We start from the raw sequence: 20,364 nt of genomic DNA, 5'->3' as shown, positions 1-20,364 counted from the left end.
CTTTCTCCCTCTCCCCTGTTTTTATGGCTGAGGTTGGCAGCGTATGACGGCAGCCGGGCAAGCCGTGGGGATGTGCCACCACCACTCCGCGACAGCGTCACCCCCGCACCCGGGCCGCTGCGGGGCGCGAGCGCTGTCAATCACCGCGGGCGCTGTCAATCACCGCGCCCCCGCGCACGCGCGCCGCCGCCGCTCTTTGTCTCCCTCGCCGCCCCCCCCCCGCCCCGCCCGCGTCACGCGGCGGAGGCTCCGCAGTCACGTGCCGGGGGCGGTGGCATGGCGGCGCCGGGCCGCGCCTCGCCGTCTCGTCGCGGGGTGGTGACGCGGCGGCGGGGCGCGGGGAGGATGGGGCTGTGAGGGGCGGCCGCCGCGCCGGACACCCCGCGCCGCGCCGAGCGGGAGCAGCGGGCGCCGCGCCGGGGCTGCGGGCCGCCACCGGGCCCCGCCGCTGCCTTGCGAGTCGGAGGAGGCGGTAAGGAGCGCGGGGCGGGCGCGGGCGGCGGGGCGGGCGGCCCCGGGCGATGGCCCCCCTCCGGGCGGGCCCGCCGCGGCGCGGGGCTCCGGCGCCCCCCTCACGGCGCCCGGGCCTGGCGGGGCGGCGCCCGCGGCCCTCCCCGCGCCGGGTCCTGCCCGCGGCCGGGGGCTCCGGCGGGCCGCGGCCACTCGCGTCCCTCCCCCGGGTCCGCGGGAGCGCTCGGCCCCCGCCGGCCGGCGGCCCCGCCGCGCTCCGAGCCTGGCCGGGGAGGACCCCTTTGTGTCCTCCGCGCTCGGGGGGCGGCACGGGCTTCCTCCGGTCGGCCGCCGCCTCGCAGGCAGCTGCCCCCGATCGCGCTCCCGGCGTCGGCAGGGGAGCCCCGCTTGGAAGCTGGGGTGCGGACGCCGCTCCTCCGGCGGTCCGGATCGCGGAGGCTCTGGCCCTGCGGCCTGGCACCCCTGCTTTTCGGCGGGCGTGCAGCCGGAGCCTGCGGCCCCAACGGCAAGCCCCTCTGTGCCTCGGGACGAGAAAGGTAGTACAGCAGAAAGTCACGATTGTCGCGAAAGTAGTCGGTCAGAGAAGTGATTTTTTAATGCTGACTGGATTACCAGACAACCGTTAAAAGGCACCTGTGAATGAAACTTAGTGCTATGGGTGAGACTCGAGCGTGCATAGAAAGGCTGAAGATGGCTTTTTTGTTTGTTTATTTTTGTTTTTGCTAATTTCATCTTACTTGTCCTTTAAGCCATGTTTATCTTTAAATTTCTGTTCTTGGTAAGGTGCGTTTTTCTTGGTTTTGACCTTTTCCACAGCAGAGGACAGAACACGCATTGACTCTAGGTAACTCTTAAAATTATGCTCCAAAGGGATGTCAAGGAATTACAGTGTAGGACAGTTGCAGAGATGAGCACCAGATTTTTTTTTTTTTATTTTTTGACTTAAGGTTGATGACTGGAGGGGTTTTTTGGGGGGGGCGGGGGAGGGAAAGAAATCAGAATAAAAGTACGTGCATTTTTTTTAATGCCTTCTTTGGGCCTTGACTATACTTCTGAAAACTAAGCAGTTAATGGAAAGTCAGGATAGAAATTTCACATCTTTCTCCACCCTCTGGAATATATTTGCTGTCAGTGACACCTTTTAGACAATGTTATGTGTTTTAATATGACTTTTTTTTTTTTTTTTCTCCAAAGGTAGTGAAAAAGAAAATATCAAGATGAGTAAAAAGCCTCCAAATCGTCCTGGAATCACATTTGAGATTGGTGCTCGTTTGGAGGCACTGGACTATTTACAAAAATGGTATGGAAGACATTGTGCAGTATTTGCTAAGAGCAAAATTATTTTCTGTATATTCTATATTTTGATGTCTTAATTATAAAACTTAGTGCATCTATTAATTGACTGTTTCACCTGTGAAGTTTATGAATTTCCACATAATAAGTGTTAAAACTGCTAGCTTTTAGGAAAATAATCTCTTTTCAAAAATCAAACTAAGCTTTTCTACGGGTTTTTGTTTGTTTGCTTTTAGTTGCTTGTGCAGCCACAGTAAGCAAAGAGCATTTCCAGAGTAGCGTGGAATGCAGCGTCATGTGCGAGGCGATCGGTGTGTTAACGTCGCAAACTTCTGTGACTAAAGTCTTCCTTTGTTTTAGTTTGAAGGCATGCACGTGAATTTGTTTTGCGTTCAGTTATCATACTTCATAGGTTCACGAAACTGATTTTAAAAAAAGAAAACATACTTAATCGGAGTTCATGGAATAGGTAAGTACGATTGTGGTTGCATCAAACAGTTGGAGGAACGAAGTGCTTAAAACTGTGACTCTGCACCACCCAGTCATATCTTGAGTAAGAGTCAAGACTATAAAATGGAAATCTGTGGGCCCAAGGACCACGCTACACAGCATGTGTGTTGTGAAAGTTGTTGTTCTTTTGAAATAAATTGTTAGTCAAAATTTTATTAATGCAAGTGGGCTAATTTCATGATGTATGGTGGCCATGCAATTTCAGTTTGAAAAATCCCTGGTTTTGTTAAAGTAGATGACACAGGAAGTTGATGCTTCTACCCAGAAGTTTTTTCTTAGCTGCTTTCTGATTAATTAGGGTTAGGAAATGTAGAGGCCTGTACCTGCTTTTCTGTTGCATTCCTGGAGAGCTAAGCTTGTTCATGTAAATATTTGATCCTGCTAACGCCAAGTTGTGTGATAGAGAAGTCTGTATATTATTTACATGTTTACTCCAGTAGTTATATGCTCTCTGTAAAAAGTTGGGTTAAACTTTTTTATCTGTAGAGCTTTGATTTTAATTATAGCAAAAGTGTTTGTTTTAATAAACAGCCTGTAAAGGAAAATACAGTTTACAGAACAGTCCTTGTTCTTATCTGTTGCTGTCGAGTGGGTTTTTAATATACTGGTTCTGTAACTGAACACCAAGAACATGAAACTGCCTGAAGAGTGCTATAAAAATAAAATAATTTTAATAGAACTTTTTATAGCATCTTCTCTGACTAGAGATAATTGGTTAATTTAACTAGATAACAAAAGTTAATATGTAAACATAGCTTCAGCTTAATTGTACCAAAAAAAAAAAAGGTCACTGAATATCCAGTGTACGGTTTGTATCAGATCTGCCTAGCCTTTTCACAGGGAAGGGTTGCGTGTCGGTTCTGGAGTACTTGTCTAGGTTTGACCTTGTCAGGCGTGGGCCCTGTCACAAGCTCTGCAGTTGAGTTGCTTGGTATTTTCAGGAAGAACAGAGTTTATCCTGAACTTTCTAGGAATTGATTCATCCTGTGGACCACCAGGTACAACAGGTCAAGTTTATATGCATGTAAACTTTTGTGGTGCCATATACAGGAGCAGAAAGCTACTATTAAAATTTTGCGGTTACAGCAACACTGAAAACAGGACTCTTAAATGAAATAATATTCATGTACATAAGAGCTTGTTAGAGAAAGCCTACTGCCGTGTTATTATTAGGGTGACATGGGCTGGAATAATAGTCCATGTGATTTTTTTTTTATTTAGCTTTCTGTTGCATAAGGGGGTGGTGGATGTTTTTTAAATTCTTTCTATGTATAAACTGTATGCAATCCCCTCATCTGCATGCAGAAATACTTACTTCAGAGAAAATAAAGTTGCTGAACTTACATGAAAGCTCTTTATATTTTTTAAGAAAACAAAAATTGAAGAGCAGTAGTATTGCTTATCTCAGTCTTTCTACAAGTGACAAATTGAGAACACTTACTGAAAAATAGCCTTTGAAAGGGTCTTAATTTTTTTTTTTTTTGAAAGAATGCTGTCATTTAAAGATCCAGTATTCATGACCAGTTAAAATGTTAATCAAGAAAGGCTTCTTGAGGGTGGGAAAAAATACTGTAAAGTGTGATTTTTTTGCTTTCTGAGGCACTTCTGCAGGTCTTAAATTTTCATCTGTGTAGTAGTTGCTGAAATTCATCTCATGGAATCTGGCATTCTGTTTGAATTCTGTAAACTTTAAAGAGGGTGTTGTGTACCTTGACTATTTGTTGCTTAAAACCCCTGTACTTTTAAATGAGGAAGTTTTTGCAGACGGTGTTTGGGTCACTGGTATCATTTGGCATGTATGATTACTGAGTAGAAGAAAGCCTGGTCAAATTGATCAGCAAAGACAGGCTGTCAATGAGCGTGTTTATTTTTGCTTTATTGTGGAGGTAACTGCAATTGCTTCTTTATCAAGGGCAACCGTATACTGTTGCAGGGGAGGTCATCTTAGATAATGAATTTGTACCACTTGTTAAATTTAAATTCACTAAAGCAAACTATGAAATGCAGCTCTAATCAAAATCAATGTGATCACCTGTCAGCAGATAGTAAACAAGATGGGATTGACAATAGAAAATTATTAAATATATACGAGATGATCTGAGGCCTGGAGTGTAACCTGTGAGGAGAGCGTGAGGAAACTGGACATGTTTAGCTTGGAGAAGGCCTCAGGAAACCCACGAGCAGCCTTCCAATACCTACAGGGATGTCATCAACAAAACTCAGCCGAGCTCTCCACAGTAAGTGCATGGTTGGAGAACAAGAGACAACAGGCACAAGTTGAAATGAGAGATTCAGGCTAGGTAAAAGGAGAATGTTTTTCCCCATGGGACAGTCAAGTAGTGAATCAAGTTGCCCAAAGAGTTTGTGGAGTCTCCAACATTGGAGGTTTTCAAGACTGGGCTGGGTAAAACTCTGGAAAACCTGGTCTGATCTCGTTGCTGACCCTGGTTTGAGTGGGCGGTTGGACCAGAGGCTTTCTGAGGTCCCTTCCAAGTTGAATTATCCTATGATCTCATACCAAAACTAATACACCTGCACCCCCCCCCCCCATGCCTCTCACTGACAAAACAAATGTAACAGCCGTAAAACTGCACGTATCTGCAAGTACGTGCCCATGTGTAAGACTGGTTCTTAAGCTGTTAGCTCCCACAAGTATGACACAGTCTCTGCAAAGCTGATGTGTTTCAAGATGCATCTCTTCTTTTGTGGCTCTAACTCTCTACTAGTTGTCCTGTAAGTGCCAGATTTTTTTTAAAAAACCAACCCTGTTATTTCTGAGACCATAGTCTTTATTAATCTGCTTGATCTAAGCTCTAAGTTAAGTAATGAAGGAAGTACAGATACATGGCCCTCGTTGCAGTTCTGGAATGGCAACAGCTCACTAAAATAGGTTAGTTATCAGAACAGCAGCACTTTGACTTGGTGTATTTGATTATCTGGATGGATTTTTTTTTAATTTTTTTTCAGTATGGAGGAAGTTTTTTCCCTGTAAGACTTTGGGAAATCTTATTTTGTATAGTCCTTGCTTTGGATTTCAGTTGACTGGGTTACTTGACAGCCAGGTATTTGAAAGGACTGTGAAGACTGTGCTTTATATTAATATAATACAGCATTGGTAATAAAAGGTGAGGACTTAGAAATAGAATCATAGAATCGTCAAGGTTGGAAAAAACCCTTAAGATCATCGAGTCCAACCGTTAACCTATCACTGCCAAGTCCATCTATACCATGTCCTCGAGCACCACATCTATCCGTTCTTTAAATACCTCTAGGGATGGAGACTCAAATAGGTATTTGCAGATTTTGCAGATGCCAGAAGGCTATTTGTGGAGAAATCAGAATGGAGGGTATTTGGTTTTATATCCTCTACGAGGTAGAAGGAAAGAGTTTTTATACAATAATTGTAAAGGCAGGAAGTATGTGTTTGTTTCTAGGCTTTGTAGGTGCAAACTTGGGGAAATCTTCTAAAGTTTTTGCATCCATTTTTACAGTGTGAAATAACTGTTGTCCCATCTCCCAGGGCAATTCACCATTTGTTGGTCACTTTTGAAGGCTCAAAAGCAAGATCATGATGTCAAAATGAAAAATACTGTCTCTATGGCCATTAATGTGTGTTAAGTGCATTGGAGAAAATGGGTATTTTTTTAACTCTGTCAAGAAATGGTAACTGGAAGTTTCCCATTATTTTTTCCTGTGTGAACGTTGGGGCATTATTGTTGTCTGACCAGTGCTTCATAGTGTAAATTTTGTAACCCATATTAAATTTTACAGCTTTACAAAAATGTTGCGTAATTCTTACAGGCTGGAATCACTGGAACCTGAGAATGGAGAGCGTGCAATGTGTAAACTGGGCAGATACCATCAGCTAACAATGTTTTTCCTGTTCTCACTTTAAAAAACAAGAACAAAACCCCCTGAAATTTGGATGAGGCTTTATTTGAGATTATGAAATGCTATTTCCACCATGCTATTAAAAAAACACACTCAAAACTTGCAGGTTATTGTTTCTTCCCATAAAAAGAACACTTTCATTATTGAACTGGAGTGTGGTGGTCTAGTTTTTTGTGGTGGGTTTTTTTGGGAGGTTTTTTAAATTTATTTTCTGTGAAAAGTAAAAACTTTTTACTCAGTTTTTTAGAGTGTATTTTTCTCGTTTGTGCTGATCAAATGTTGGCAAATGTGTTTGTATACCAAATTCATTCTGATGCCTTAGTGTGGAGTACTTGCTGGGGGCGAACGGGGAGGATTAACCTGATTGGAAGGTTGTTGGGCCTTAGACATCATTACACTTTGGTACTGTAAAGAGTGATGTTAGTATTCCCCTTTGTAGTACTTCTTCATAGTGCCTACTGTAGCTCTGCGATGGAAGGAACTTCTACGTAAAATTTCTGATGTATATGAAATGTAACCATCTTCGTATTAATCTTTTTTCTACAGAATAAATACAAACATTGCTCTTAGCCATAGTAAAAGCTTTCCTGTATGCATTATTACTAGAATTCTTTAAAAAGGCAGATTAAAAAATTTATGTTGCCATTTTATCTTTTATTAGCAGGAAACGCATACTTGCCTTTGAAATATTCATATAATTTTGCAGTTTATGAAACTGATCATTTTCAGTAAAAGTACAAGAACTGTAGCACCAGAAAAATGTTTTTGTGCAGTGTAAAATTTGCAATAGTCAATTCTGCAATACATGTGCTCTGCTCTTTTCCACTGTGGGATCGGTATTGTGAAATATTACTGTTTATACATATTTGTGGCACATTGTGTGGCTAAATTTAATGGATATTGAGGGTAATATCTTGTTGCTAAATCCATACAAAGTTATTTTTGGGTTGCCTAATAACCAGTCATATGTAGCTTGGGTTGTTCAGAGATCTGCTAAATCTTCCATCTCTGAGGATTGGGGTTGAATGCAGGTTTTGGCTTTATTCATCTTGCAACCACTGTCTTAACATACACTGAAAAAACATAAATTATTGGAATAAAGCCATTATGTGATGATATGGTTATTACTCTAAATTATAAGATTTAACTGTGCAAAACCAGTATTGTGGACTTCGATTCAGAACTGATAATGACATTTTAAAAAGACTTTGGTAGCAGAAAGTGTATTTATTAAGAGAAATTAACCAATACAGACCTGGTGCTGCATTTCCTCTGTTGAGTGATCCCTAATGAGACTTCATATTTTGCATATCTTTGTTCATGAACTGATGCTAGCTTTGCTCTTTTGGGGTTTTTTTCCATATATATTAACACCTTGATTCTCGGCTTGCTGAATTTTCCTTAAAATTTTCTTCATTTTAATACATTTGTCTCTAAACTATACCCTGTATTTTACTTCCCCCTCTTACTCAGTTTTCTCTTTCCAGGACAGTATACTGTATTTTACCAGTTTATGCCTTCTGTTGTCTTCTACACACCGTGATTGGAATGGTGACTTTGCTGATGATGATGCCCAGGGGAAAGCTACCAGCCATAACAACAAGAAAAACGTAGCAAGGGAACTGCTATAGGGTAGCGCCATAATGGAACCAGGGTATTTGCATTGTAGATGCGTAGGAAAAGGAGAATTCTGTCTTTTGTCTGATGGTCCCTGAATTTTGTAAAATAACTGTAGTTTTGCATCACTACCTGGCTGGTGTGTGATAAACCCGAAGTTTCCAATTGTAGTGAGAAAGAGCACCATCGTTCTTGCCTTCCATTTCACTTACTGCAGCTTCACTGCTTGTGCCCCAGCTCTCATTTTTGATTGCTACAAAGTGCACTTCCTGTCCTCTTGCTTTTCTGATGTTCCTTCCCTCTGTTAAATGCTTTCTGCCTCATCCTTTACTTCTGTTCGAACTCTTTTAGGTAACATCGTTACTCACAAGTTTGATGTAGTAATAGTAACTTTAATTTTTCCTCTGCTTTGCTACTCTTCCTGCTTATTCTGACACTTGGTGTCTAGTTGTAGGAAGTCTGAAATTGGAACACTAGGGAAGATGAAAAAAATAGCAAGAAATTTCATAATAAAATCGCTAAACGTAGCAGCATGTAGACTTAAGAAGAAGGCATCATCAAAGGCAGGGCTTAGGAAAACTATCTGTTGGCTGTTTTTGTTTTCTTGAAGCTTTGTTCAAAGTTAAACGAGAATGCTGATAATGGGATTCAGGTTTTGACCTATGAGTTTTACTTTCTGTTTTGATATATTATATCATCAGTTTCACTCTTCTTGTTAGGTTGTTGTTGTCAGTCTACTTGAGAGGGGCAAGGAGGTTGATTTTGTTGCTCCTCTGAAAGAAGCCCCAAGGAGTTCTTCTATCTTGAAAAAGATTTTGTTAGTAGAGTGGCAAATGAGAGTCCGCAGATTGAGACTAAGATGTTGTTTGTTTGGTTTTTTAAAGTTCAGTGAGAAGAAGTTGGGAACATAAAGAATGGCTATGAAAACATTTTGCATTTCTGAAACGTATGGATGAGACAAATGCAACAAGAAGTTGGACTGTCTGTGTATTCTGAGATGGGGGTGAAAAGTGGCTGAAGTAGTTGCAGTAGAAAAACTCTGATTTTCTAGGTTACTCATTCAGCAACTGCTGAGGTATTTAGGTGTTGGGAAGCTGTATGCATCACTGCAGCTGAAGAAGTAGGACTGGAGAAATGAAGGAGCAAATTGAGATTGACACCTTTTGTTTTAAAGCCCTGTTCTAGTCACCAGGAAAGAAGGAAAGCCTGTACTTCCTGAGAACTTATATTTTAATCAGAACATAATGTTAAAGACTCCTTTATCAGCACTGTCAGTATTTTGGAGAGAAAGTATTCAAAATTGAAAAAGTTGACAGGGTTCCTGTATATGTCTGTTGCATTTCTAGCTGATGGAATTTGCAGTAGGACTGGAAATTGGCTGCTCAAGCTCTTCTCTCTTACTATTGCTCCACAGTAGCACTTTGTTAGAAAAACAGATAGCTTTTAATGCAAGTGAAAGACAGCTGGTCTTTTGCTGTGGTCTTTCCTTTCAGTACATGATTTGTTAACATTAGACCATCCCTAATGGAAACTCTGGAGAAAATTTGATGATCTAATTAACTTAGGAGATTCTTTGTGCTTTTGAATCTGTCTCAATACTTTTATGAAGGGCAGAAGGAGCTGAGTTCTGTCTCATTCCAATTTTCTCTGCATTTCATACAGTGGAAATAAAGAGTTCTAATAATTTTGGTGGAGGAAGTAGTGTGACAAAACCAGTTTGTGCCTTGCTCCCCTACTACGGTTTTGTGAAATGTGTCACTTTGGTGAAACAGAAATAGTAAGACTGAATAATAATTGCTGAAGTTAGAGAAATTTGCCATTTTTCCCTGAAAATGTAATCTCAAACTTTATGGTTCCTAAACTAAATCTATGCCACACCCAAAATTAGGTGCCTAAGATTGGTCTGGTTGCAGCTCAGTCCTGATTAGTTGTACTGAGCACATACAGCGTTTGAGAGTAAAATCCACATGTTAAGACTGACATTTTAGTGCGTGTGAAGTTAGAGAGATGACTGCTAAAAAATAGTTACTATGAATCAAATTTAATGGCAGTTCTGTTGACTTCTGGGTTTGATTAGTTGCTTGGATTTGCCTGGAATCAATGGTATAGTTTGATGAAACATTTCATATGATAAAAGTAATGAATGTACTCTTAAAACTATTTTATATCCTTCCCATCCCCAAGCAAACAAAAACTTTGCTTTAAACAAACACAGGTTTTAAAACTGATAAGAACAAGCTTCTAATGCCAGTTTCAGGCAGTCTTGATCTGGGGGTTTGAGGTTTAAATTTGCGTATAATCATCTGACTAGGATGAAGTTGATGACATGTCACTTATGTGTATAGATGACTCTTAAACTAAATGTTATCCTACTATCAATTTAGTAACTTCATCTTTTTCAGACTTGGAGATTTCTCAGTACGAGGTGTTAGTATAACTTTCTGAATGGTCATGTAAGCACTGTTGTATCCAAAAAACCCCAAAAACCCTTGAAAAAACTTGGGGATTTCTCATTCAAGGTATCCATCTCGTATTGAGAAGATAGATTATGAAGAGGGGAAGATGTTGGTCCATTTTGAACGTTGGAGTCATCGCTACGATGAGTGGATTTACTGGGACAGCAATAGGTTGCGACCTTTGGAGCGACCAGCATTAAGGAAAGAAGGGCTGAAAGATGATGAAGAATTTGTTGTAAGTGGCACATTTATTTTGTCTTTGACTCTTTCTTGTAAACTGTCCAACTTGCTTTCCTACATTAGGTCTGTCTAGCACATAGTGTTTAATTCTTTTTAGGAAAAAAATTAAGTGATTAAAATGTTAATGACTAAATTTCTACAAAATAGGATTTTAAACCTGGAGAAGAAGTCCTAGCTCGTTGGACAGACTGTCGCTATTACCCTGCAAAGATTGAAGCAATTAATAAAGAGGGTATGTATTCGTGTATGGCCCATTGGTAAGGACTGTTTGCCTATGCTATGCTGTAGCTGTAGTCTGCTTAAAAAATTGACATGCATATAAGGTTTTCCTCACTACCTCACTATTAAGTGAAAATGTTTCTATTCTGTCAAATTTAGTAAGAGGTTCATCTTTTATCTGTGTGAAATTAGACAATTGGAATTTCTCCTGGAAGACAAAATGGCTTAATGTTTTCTCACTGAGAAGAATATACTGTGCACAGTGTTATGAATATTTTGTACTATTGATCTGGGCTAATGATACATTTAAATTTTTGGAATTGTTTTAGGAATGGTAGGTCTCTTTAAAACTCTATTGAAAAGAAACAATGGAAATGGGGAAATAAAGGAACAACTTAGATGCAGTCTTTCACAATGGGGTGATATTTCTAATCAACATAGTAGAAACTGAAGTTTTTACTGTAGTTTAAAGCAAATGAGGATTTGATTTGGAATTGTTTCCCTATTGTGGCAACTTAAATATTACTTAATTCTTTCAATTAATTATGAGCAAAAGTGACACAGTAGCTTAAAGATGCTTGAAATTGCTCAAGTGGACAAACAGCAACAATATAAAAGGAGGGCTTCATTGAGGCTGTCATTTATTTTTCTTAAAATTCTCTATCCTGACTGTAGATAACACCTGGTTACTTTGTTCATGTAGCCTACAAAATGTTTTACTAAAGCTTTCATAGTAACAAGGTGTGTTTGTTTCTTAACTACTCATAGTGATTACATTAATCCTCTTCTAGGAACATTCACAGTACAGTTCTATGATGGTGTTATTCGATGTCTTAAGAGGATGCATATCAAATCTATGCCAGAGGATGCAAAAGGGCAGGTAAGAATACTTTAGGTATCTCTTCGTTAGGTTTTATATAGATTTTTTTAGTATCTTGAGATAGTAAAAATGTCATCTAGCGCAACTAGTTTTAGATTACAGGCTTTGTACTAGGTCCTGCACTGCCTTGCTTCACCAGTTTTATGGACGATGCCCCAGAGTGTGCTGCTCAAGTAGTCTTGCCTCTATCTGAAATGTCTAGCTGCCGTACACTCCATTGCCAACTAATCTGTTCCCAGAGTTTTGTCTTGCATAGTTTACAAAACCAGGGGCATCCAGAGTCTTTTTCCTCTGGTCTCCTTTCAGGAAAAAGCTTTAGCTTGTCAGTAGTCTGTGCTGCTGATTTTTTTTTTTTTTTTTTTTTCCCTTCCCCACCCCATCTCTTTTGTTTGTTACCGTGGTAGCTTTTTGCCCACATGTTCTTATTAATGTGACTGTTCTGTGGGGGTTTTCTCCCCTGTATCAGAACTTTTGGGGATTCAGACAGATAAATATTTGTTTATCTCTGATAATGTCCAGTTGCTGTTAAAGAAGACATGCTTAGTAGAAGTTGAGGGAGGCTGTGAAGTAGAGGACATGATTTAGTTAATAGGCATATCTTTACTTGCAAAAGAAAAGCAACATTGAGAACTTACGTGCTTTCAGTGGAAATGCCATTGCATTTATCTTCCATGGTAACTGTATTCTCATACTTAATGAGAAATTACTGCACTGAAACTATTTGAGACGCTGGGACAAGAAATGTGAAAAAACTGTTCATATTTGCTCCCAGTTTTCTTCAGAATGCTCCTAACCTGGCAAACAAAATTCAGTTATTTCATAATTACGGTTGTAACCATCCCTATTGTGACAAGGGCACATGGCTAAGTGAATTGGCTTGAAAACATTTCTATATCCTGGCCTCCAGGTTACAGGTAGCTGTATACTAGGATTGATCATCTATGCAAAGAACACCGGAACTTTGTGCAGGCAACACTGCAGTATTTAAGCTATATTTCCTTAAAGAGATTAAACTGATATCCATAGTATGACAGTAAGTTAGGAAGCTAGACTATTTCATTTTACTTCATAAAAAGACAAACTTGGGTAATGTGGTTGTGACTGAACTGAAATAGCCCTTCTGTGACAATGTGAAGAAGTCCCTTACTCTGTCCTGTGCTTTTTCTAGGGAGCTATGTTGTGTCTAATCTTGAGTTACTACTCTTGGGCCACAGGCATTTTCAGCTTAAAAAAAAAAATCCATTTCTTAGCAACCATTTTGATGTCCAGACATGCTTGGTGGCAGTCCAGCTCATCTATTATTTCTAATTTTTCTCAATAGTTGAGAGTTATGGTGTCAGTCTCATGCATGTCAGGGGCTGAATGTAGGTGGCTTCTATGAAGTCTTGAGAAAGCATAAGGGGGCCAAATTTACACTTTCTGAGATGGATTTAGAATTTTTAAGTTGTGTTGCAGCAAGAACAGCACCAATTATGCTTTCTGTAATGCTAATTGATACTAGTCTTAGCATTTCATTTTGCAAAATTAGAGATAGGCACGAAATTCTGTAGCTTTCAAAGATAAAGATAATTTTTTTCTGCAACATCTCCTACATCATTATGCTATGGTAAAATGTTTGTTTTTCAAAATATTTTTGTGGTATTTAAGAATAAAAACGTGATCTAAGACTCTGTTTGAAAATCAGTTATCTGAAACTGACCTTTGTCCAAGCCTAGAACTCAAATGGATGTTTTTGCTTTTTTACATTATTTGTTTTATAGGAAGACATTTACTAAAATTATGTAAAGCTTAAAAAAATGCCAAGAGTATAACTTGATTTGAAAAATAGTGGAGTTGGCAGATCCAACACTTCATGCTTAATTTAAACCTATGTCTTGGTTTTTTGTCTGTTTCCGTAGAAAAAATACATTTCAAGAGATGAGTGTAAGCTTAAGATACTTCAAGTTCTAGTGCATTAGCAAATTTAACAAATGCAAGATCTGTTTGGAAGGTGTGTGCTAAGCATGCAGAATTTGAATTACATGGAGAAAGAGGGATATAGACTAGTTAATTCTTTGATTTGAGCTTAGCGTGTCTTAAAGGAAGAGATTGTAAACACTGTAACAAACTATTTTTGAGTTGCAGCAGAAGTGTGTTTTAATAAGACTCAGCTGTGAGGGTGGAAAGGCAAAATTTTTAAAGAGAGGAAAATATTTGTGTGGTTCAATGCAATGAGACTATAGGTTAGGCTGCACTACAGATAAGTGCAAATTAATTGAAAACAAACAGACATGTGGCTAATGTAGTACAGAGAGAAAATAAAAAAAGATGGGGATATTGAGACTGCCCTTGTGAGAGCACATATGAAGTATTTGGATAACTTACTTTTTCTGTTTCATGTTTTTTGTTTTATCTTCGATATAATTAGGCGCGCGAGAGGGAGCAGATAGCGCCGGAGCTGAGATTAGTGACGGAAATCGAACCAAAAGAAGTGAGTTTTGAGGAGGGTTTTGAAGGAGAGGGAGGGGACTTGGCACACAGGACGAGGAAGCTGAGGAAAAAGCATGGATTTGCGATTGGGACAGAGGACAAAAGAAGATGTGACAGGAGACAATGTGAGCCAAGATGTAGGTGGGGCAGACTGTTTAGAATTGAAAGGTGAGGGTAAGGAATCCAGGCTTGATGTGGAATCAGCCAGTCAATAGATCGATGATATTTTATGTATGTATATGTATGAATGTGTGGGAGTTGGGAGTTGTGATGTGTCAGGAGAGGAAAAACAGCTGAATCTTTAGTACTGTAGAGAAGCAAAAAGGTGGTGGTTGTAGGCAGGTGAAGGGAGAACGATGTGTGTGTGAATTCTGCTGTTGGCGCGAGGGTTGGATTTTAGAAATGATTCTGGTTTTGCCTTCCCACTGTTGCAGGTTTAAGGTTATGCAAAGGAATATTTTAAAGTACAAGTGTTTTAGCCAATTGATGTGTACGGCTGTTGGGTAATGTCTACTAATGTATTTCTTGATCTTGCAATTTCCTGTGCTTTGATTTAGTGAATCTAATTAGTATAATGACAGTTTTCCTCAGTAGTGATAAAGTAATGTTTTGTCTTCTAACTACAGTGTCACATTATTTCTCTCCTGTCAATTTTCTCAGCTTGCTTGAAAGATGAATTTTAGTAAGAATAAAAAAGAAAATACACTTTTTTAAAGTTGTATATGTAAACGAGAAACTCGCTGGGGTGAGATACTGTGGGAGGCAGGAAATCAGGCTGGATGGTGCAGAATTACAAAACCACAGCCAATAGAGGGACAATGTCAGGACACGAGGGAAAAGTAGGGAAAGCTTCTTTTAGGAGGATTTTGCTTTTACTTTATTAATTTCTAATGTGTTCATATTTGGGCCCTTGGCTTTGCATATACTGAATGCTCTTGGGGAAAAGTCCTGCTATTAAAGATTTACAACTAGTTTCTGTGATATCTATGATATTTAGTGTCCTGCTGTTACGGTTGACAGAGTAGATATCTTACAGTGATCCTGAGACAGATTTCAGAATTCACTGTGCTTTAGGCTCCCACTGTTATTCTCCCATTTTTTGTTAAATTTTTCTGAAAATTCTGAAAAAGGCACAAACGTATCCTTTTTGAAGGAGGAGTTCCTGTGCTCTTCAAAAGAAATACAGTCACCTTCACATCTTAGATGCTAAGTAGTTCTCACAAGTCAGGAGCTGTGCAGCTGAGCAGTCGCTCAGCAGGAGTTCAAGGCTAAGAAGCAGGAATTACCTGTGTCACTTTAGTGCCTATATGTTTACTCTGGAGTCAAAATAAAAACGGACCCACAGAGTTTCTGGCCAGTTCAGAATCATACAATTGTTGAGGTTGGAAGGGACCTCTTGACATAATCTTGTCCAACCCCGTGCTCAAGGTTTTCTTCACTGAGTTTAAATTTACATGTTAATCTACAAAAAAAGTATAACTATCACCATAATTAATGTGTCTCTGTTCTGGCTTCTGAATGTTTAACCTTTGTTTGCTTCATTGTTATATGTGTCCTGCTACCCTTCGTAAGCTCCATGTCTTCAGGAAAGTATCCAAACAATGAAATAAAATAAAACAGAAAACCCCTTCATGTTGCACCAGAACAGCTACCATTAGAACAGGGTACTTGGTTCAGTGTGGTCGTTGAAGCTCGATATCTTCTGAAAGCTTCTGATTTCAGGGTGCTTAGCTTGACTGAAAATTAAAATGCTGTTTAGAAGCTGTTTTGATGCAGGCTGTGCTTCCTTTGCTTCCCACTTTTATCATAAGATCCAAGCTCCAGCCATGTTACTGATCCTCTTCATCCCTTGGCCAGGGCACAGTGTAAGACTTCTACTCTCAGGTCTCCTAACTCCTCACCAGCACAAATAGCTCAGTCCTTTTTTTGTCCTGCTGGATGGGCAAGGCTCTGGATGGACTGGGGCTAATGTGTGTGCTCGTTTTGGCTGGCCAAAAAAGAGGTATGTGTGTTTTTGATTGACTATGCAGCTGGCAGTTAGACACGCTCTTTGTGGCTGGCATGTCACCAAGTGCCCTTGGTAGCTGCCTGTTGTGTAAGCATTGCCAAAGCTCTTCGAAACTTTGCTGCTGCTAGCTAGACCGAGTGTATGCATCTTGCATTGACAGTTTGGACATGGAACACTTTATCTTAGAGGAATCAAAACACTGGTGGTGTTTCTAAGTACATAGCCTGATGCAAAGTAGAAGCATAACCTATGTACAGCAGTGACGTAAAAGTATTGAGCTATGGAAAAGGAAAAGCATAATACAAGGAAAAGTAATGCTTGTATTTTGTGTCATGCTTTTCTCATACATCAAAGAAGGCAAAGAAACCCTCAGCTGAACAGAAATTTGAAAGACTTATGTAATGAGTGGGAAAAAAGTTGCATTGAAACATGATTTATAAAATCAAGGTATTTTAAGTACCTCTTATGATAACATAACATGGAAGCAGTCCAGAATAAAATATAGTCTGTCTACAGTTGGGGGAAAAAAAATTATTATTTGTAAAGCAGTCACACAACACTAGACAAAAATTAGTCTTTATTATAACTTTTTTATATGTGGTAGTACGAATCTGCAAATACTCTTGTAGCCAAATTGCCATGTAATAAATCAATTGTTGTTCAAAACACTCAGATGCTTCATTCTTACTGGTGGAGGATGAATGTTGCTATTGGTTTTTTATATCGCATATAGCTTCTCCATGGAAAAATTCTGTACCTGGATGTTATAGAAGATTTGAAAAAATATGTTAATAAAAAGGATCAAGTTAAAATTTTTGCAGTCAGATTGGTCCCTGACACTCAAGAGACATAAAGCAGGAGTCCGATCACTCCAAACTAGTGGAAAGAGCTTGGCTTAGCCTTGGAACTATTTAGTTCTCTCCGTTGACTTACAGGGTGGCTAGACTTCATCTACATGCCAAAAAGCTGATGAATTTGGGCTGTGTGTTCTGTTGTTCACTCCTTGGATCTTTCTGGATGGTCAAATAAGCCATTATCCAAAATGGCACTATTAAATCCACCTTAAATGTGAATTGTGAAATTCAGTCATATTATAGAGGACTTTATTGAAATTATTGAATGAAACTTGTAATATGTAATACAAAGAGAGTGCTATCTGTAGTTACTCTAGAAACACAGGTATAATTAGAACAGAGTTGTCCCTGCTTTATTGATTTAATTCAGGAAGAACTCTGACCAATCGTGCAGCTGGCAGGACTATGCTTTGGGTTGATTGTAGTTTTGAGTAACAGTTAAATTTGAGCGACAATGGAGTTGGTGTATTTCACAGCCAGAAGGGTAAGAAAAAAGGCAGTGTTCAGGGTTTGGGAGCTCCTGGGTATCTAAAGCTACGAGACATAAAATAGGTAGCAGGGAACCTGTGCAGCCAGAATTCTATACACAGTGTTTGGGGTTTTTTTGAAGTTTTTTTTCTTTTTGCTTTTTATCGATGTGGCATACTGATAATACTTAAAGGTTTTTTAGGCAATTTGGGAAACTCATTTTACCACTCTTTGAGTAGTAGCCATAAAAATAAATTCAATTGCTCTTGAACGTTTCTAGATAAAGTTTCACTGGGTTTATAAGTATTTTCTATTTGAGTCTCAGGCACTTGTTAATACTTACTTACCATTTTTTCCTTTTTGGAGGATTGGATAGCTTTGGTCAAAGCTGCTGCTGCAGCAGCAGCCAAGAACAAAGCAGGAAGTAAACCTAGAACCAGCGCAAACAGCAATAAAGATAAAGAGGAAAGAAAATGGCTAAAAGTTCCTTCAAAAAAGGAAGAAACCTCAACCTCTACAATCATGCAGGAAGTCCAAAAAAAGGAAGAGGAGCCTACATCTAGTGACACATTTGGTAAAAACAAATTCTATAAAAGATAAACTAGGTTTTTCTGTAATGTTGAAGTAGAACTCCTGTTGTTAATTTTGCAATTAAGTAATAACTGGTAGTTCTAGAGGAAGATGTCTCATTTGCTGTTCTGATAACTGTTCTGATACATAACATTAATGAGTTCAGAAACGATTTTTATCAGATAAGTCTAGTTGGGTCAGCATTTAATCCTTGTGCAAAACTTCTTATGTTCTGCTCTTGTTAGAGCTAGGTAGGTTTTGGGTTTTTTTTCATGACTTTGTTGTATGCTTTGGTTCATATTCCTGCACCTTCTGTTACCTGAGAGATAATTGTTGATACTGTTCAAAAAAAAAAAAAAAAAAAATCCAGTATGGGTGATATATCCATATTCAGGGATGTTTGAAACTATTTCTGGGTTGATATGAATCTGTTCATTTTAAGTCTTTAATACCGCATTTCTCATAATATTGAGTAAAAATTACAAATTTTGAGGTAATCTGCATCCAATGCTTCAACGTGTAATGCCAAATCTTCAGAATGTGTCGTTTTCATTTTTAATAGAATTTTAAAGTTTCCTTACTGCAGTATTCTAATAGCGGTTCTGAAATACTTAAGTATTTTGGGTGTTGTTATGTATTTATGAAATGTGAGTTTATTAGATTTTTCTTCTGTTTAAAAGTAGGATTTCCTGTAGTGGATGTTCCAAAGATGGCCTTTGTGCAGGCAGAGAGCACGTTATCACACAAGAGGAAAAGTAATCTAGGCAACTCATTTCAGGCAAAGAGAGCTCGTCTTAACAAGATCACTGGTAAAATACTTCTTTTTTTGTTGATGACTTTTTTTCCTTTTTAATGTAGTGAAATATACATGCTCACATGTAAGGTACTAAAGTAGATGGATAAAAGCACATTCATGAGGCAGATATTTGCTACAATCTTTTACTTGCTTGGAATTTTAAAGGGATCTATAAATAGTAATAAAATCTATCATGTTCATAAATTCAGAGAATGGTCTCAGACTTGACTTGGTCTTTTTAGTTTTCTAGGAAGGTAACCATCCTGAACTGCTGAATTTCTTGAGTATGTTTTAACTCCAGCTGCACAATTTTATCCATTATCGGGTGAATTTGGGGTTTGTACAAGTTCTTAACATGGTCATGTGTTACATACCACCAATATAAATTAAAGCTTTTGTTAGCTGTGGAAAAACTAAATGTTTTGTCATGGCTTGTCATAAAGTAAAACTGCTTCTGAAAAAAGTTTACAGTATGTCATTTAAAAGTATACAAGCCTAGCCACAAATTGAAGCAGTGAAGATCTGAGATGGTTTTTTCAGTGTCTAAGGCATTCATTTCCTATGTTTATTACTCAAAGGTATTAATGGAAAAAAGTATATGGCTATAGAATGCATTTTATACAACAGGAAATGGAATAATAGATAATTGATCTTATCTTTAAAAGTTGAAAAATGCATTTTATTCCAAAATTTAATAGAAATTTACTCAACTGTGGAAAAATTATTTCAGCCTGTATCCCTCCTCCCCCATGCCTCACAATAAGCAAATTATGTTGCCATCATTGATCCTGTCAGTATTTAGGATGAGGTAATATGTTTGTACCTGTCATGGGAAAGTATCAGGTGCATTTCAGAAGCTGGGTGGAAAAAAGTTGTGAAGTCCCCCCCCTTAACAGAGGGGACCTTGGACAGACGGTGAGATAGAAATGCATTCTACTCATTATTCTAGTAAATAATATTTTGTGTGAAGTCTGACAAACTCTTCTATGCTACAGACATGGCCAGTTTTCTTGTGAGTGTTGGTTCCATTTCAGTCTCTCAATCAGTACTGCAATCTAAAGGAGAAAATAAATGAAATGGGCCAGTATGGAACATGATATGAAGGAAGCAGTCTTCAGAAAAACCCATCTTCTGCCTCCAGGATTTTCTTTCCTGGAAGGCTTCATATTTGGTACCAAGTTTAGTTAGCAGATGTCTGATTTATCAGCATCATTTCTACTCTCCTTTGCCCATACTGCATACACCCTCAGTTAAGTCCCAAATTAATTGCTGCCATGAGCAGTAGAAGTACAAAATATGTATACTAGTGATATATATTTACAGAGCCCTGTTAATTTCTTTCCAATAGCAGTTAGCAGCAGAAGATACGAAAACCAGCTGAAAAACCTGTAGCTCTAGAAATTATATTTTTTTTTTTTTGTGCTTGTGGATAGATTCTCCTTTCTGAAGGAGCTTTATGAGAATAATAGCAGTTGGATGGGATTGTGTAGACTGAACTGAATAATCAGAAAACATCATGTTGCAGCCGTTGACTTTGTTATCATTCTAAAAACAGTGTCTCCTGTCTCTATGAAAGCATACTCTGCTAGCAGAGACTATGTTACCATTCAATGAAAGTGAAT

General features: G+C 39.0%; 1 protein-coding gene across 19 annotated transcripts in view; it reads left to right on the top strand.

The window, feature by feature from the left end:
* Nucleotides 1-245: 245 nt before the first annotated feature.
* PHF20L1 (PHD finger protein 20 like 1) overlaps nucleotides 246-20,364 on the top strand; it is a 55,929-nt gene continuing 35,810 nt past the window's right edge. For 3 of the 19 annotated variants that reach the window (XM_087745657.1, XM_087745683.1, XM_087745676.1), the window contains exons 1-9: nucleotides 248-1,007; nucleotides 1,288-1,315; nucleotides 1,666-1,771; nucleotides 10,302-10,473; nucleotides 10,626-10,710; nucleotides 11,489-11,577; nucleotides 13,985-14,047; nucleotides 17,743-17,950; nucleotides 18,627-18,755. In XM_087745657.1, the coding sequence (XP_087601783.1) occupies nucleotides 522-1,007; nucleotides 1,288-1,315; nucleotides 1,666-1,771; nucleotides 10,302-10,473; nucleotides 10,626-10,710; nucleotides 11,489-11,577; nucleotides 13,985-14,047; nucleotides 17,743-17,950; nucleotides 18,627-18,755 (1,366 nt within the window). In that variant the 5' untranslated portion in view covers nucleotides 248-521. Of the gene's footprint in view, nucleotides 1,008-1,254; nucleotides 1,316-1,665; nucleotides 1,772-2,072; nucleotides 2,234-7,696; nucleotides 7,820-10,301; nucleotides 10,474-10,625; nucleotides 10,711-11,488; nucleotides 11,578-13,984; nucleotides 14,048-17,742; nucleotides 17,951-18,626; nucleotides 18,756-20,364 lie in introns of those variants that run through there. The other 16 variants (XM_087745665.1, XM_087745631.1, XM_087745636.1 and 13 more) reach the window with 15 other exon arrangements.

The sequence above is a fragment of the Nipponia nippon genome, unplaced genomic scaffold (genome assembly GCF_047370975.1).
Source record: "Nipponia nippon isolate SJK-2023a ecotype South Korea unplaced genomic scaffold, ASM4737097v1 scaffold_1, whole genome shotgun sequence".
NCBI classification, from domain to species: Eukaryota; Metazoa; Chordata; class Aves; order Pelecaniformes; family Threskiornithidae; genus Nipponia; species Nipponia nippon.
This window is presented reverse-complemented; position numbering and strand designations above follow the sequence as displayed.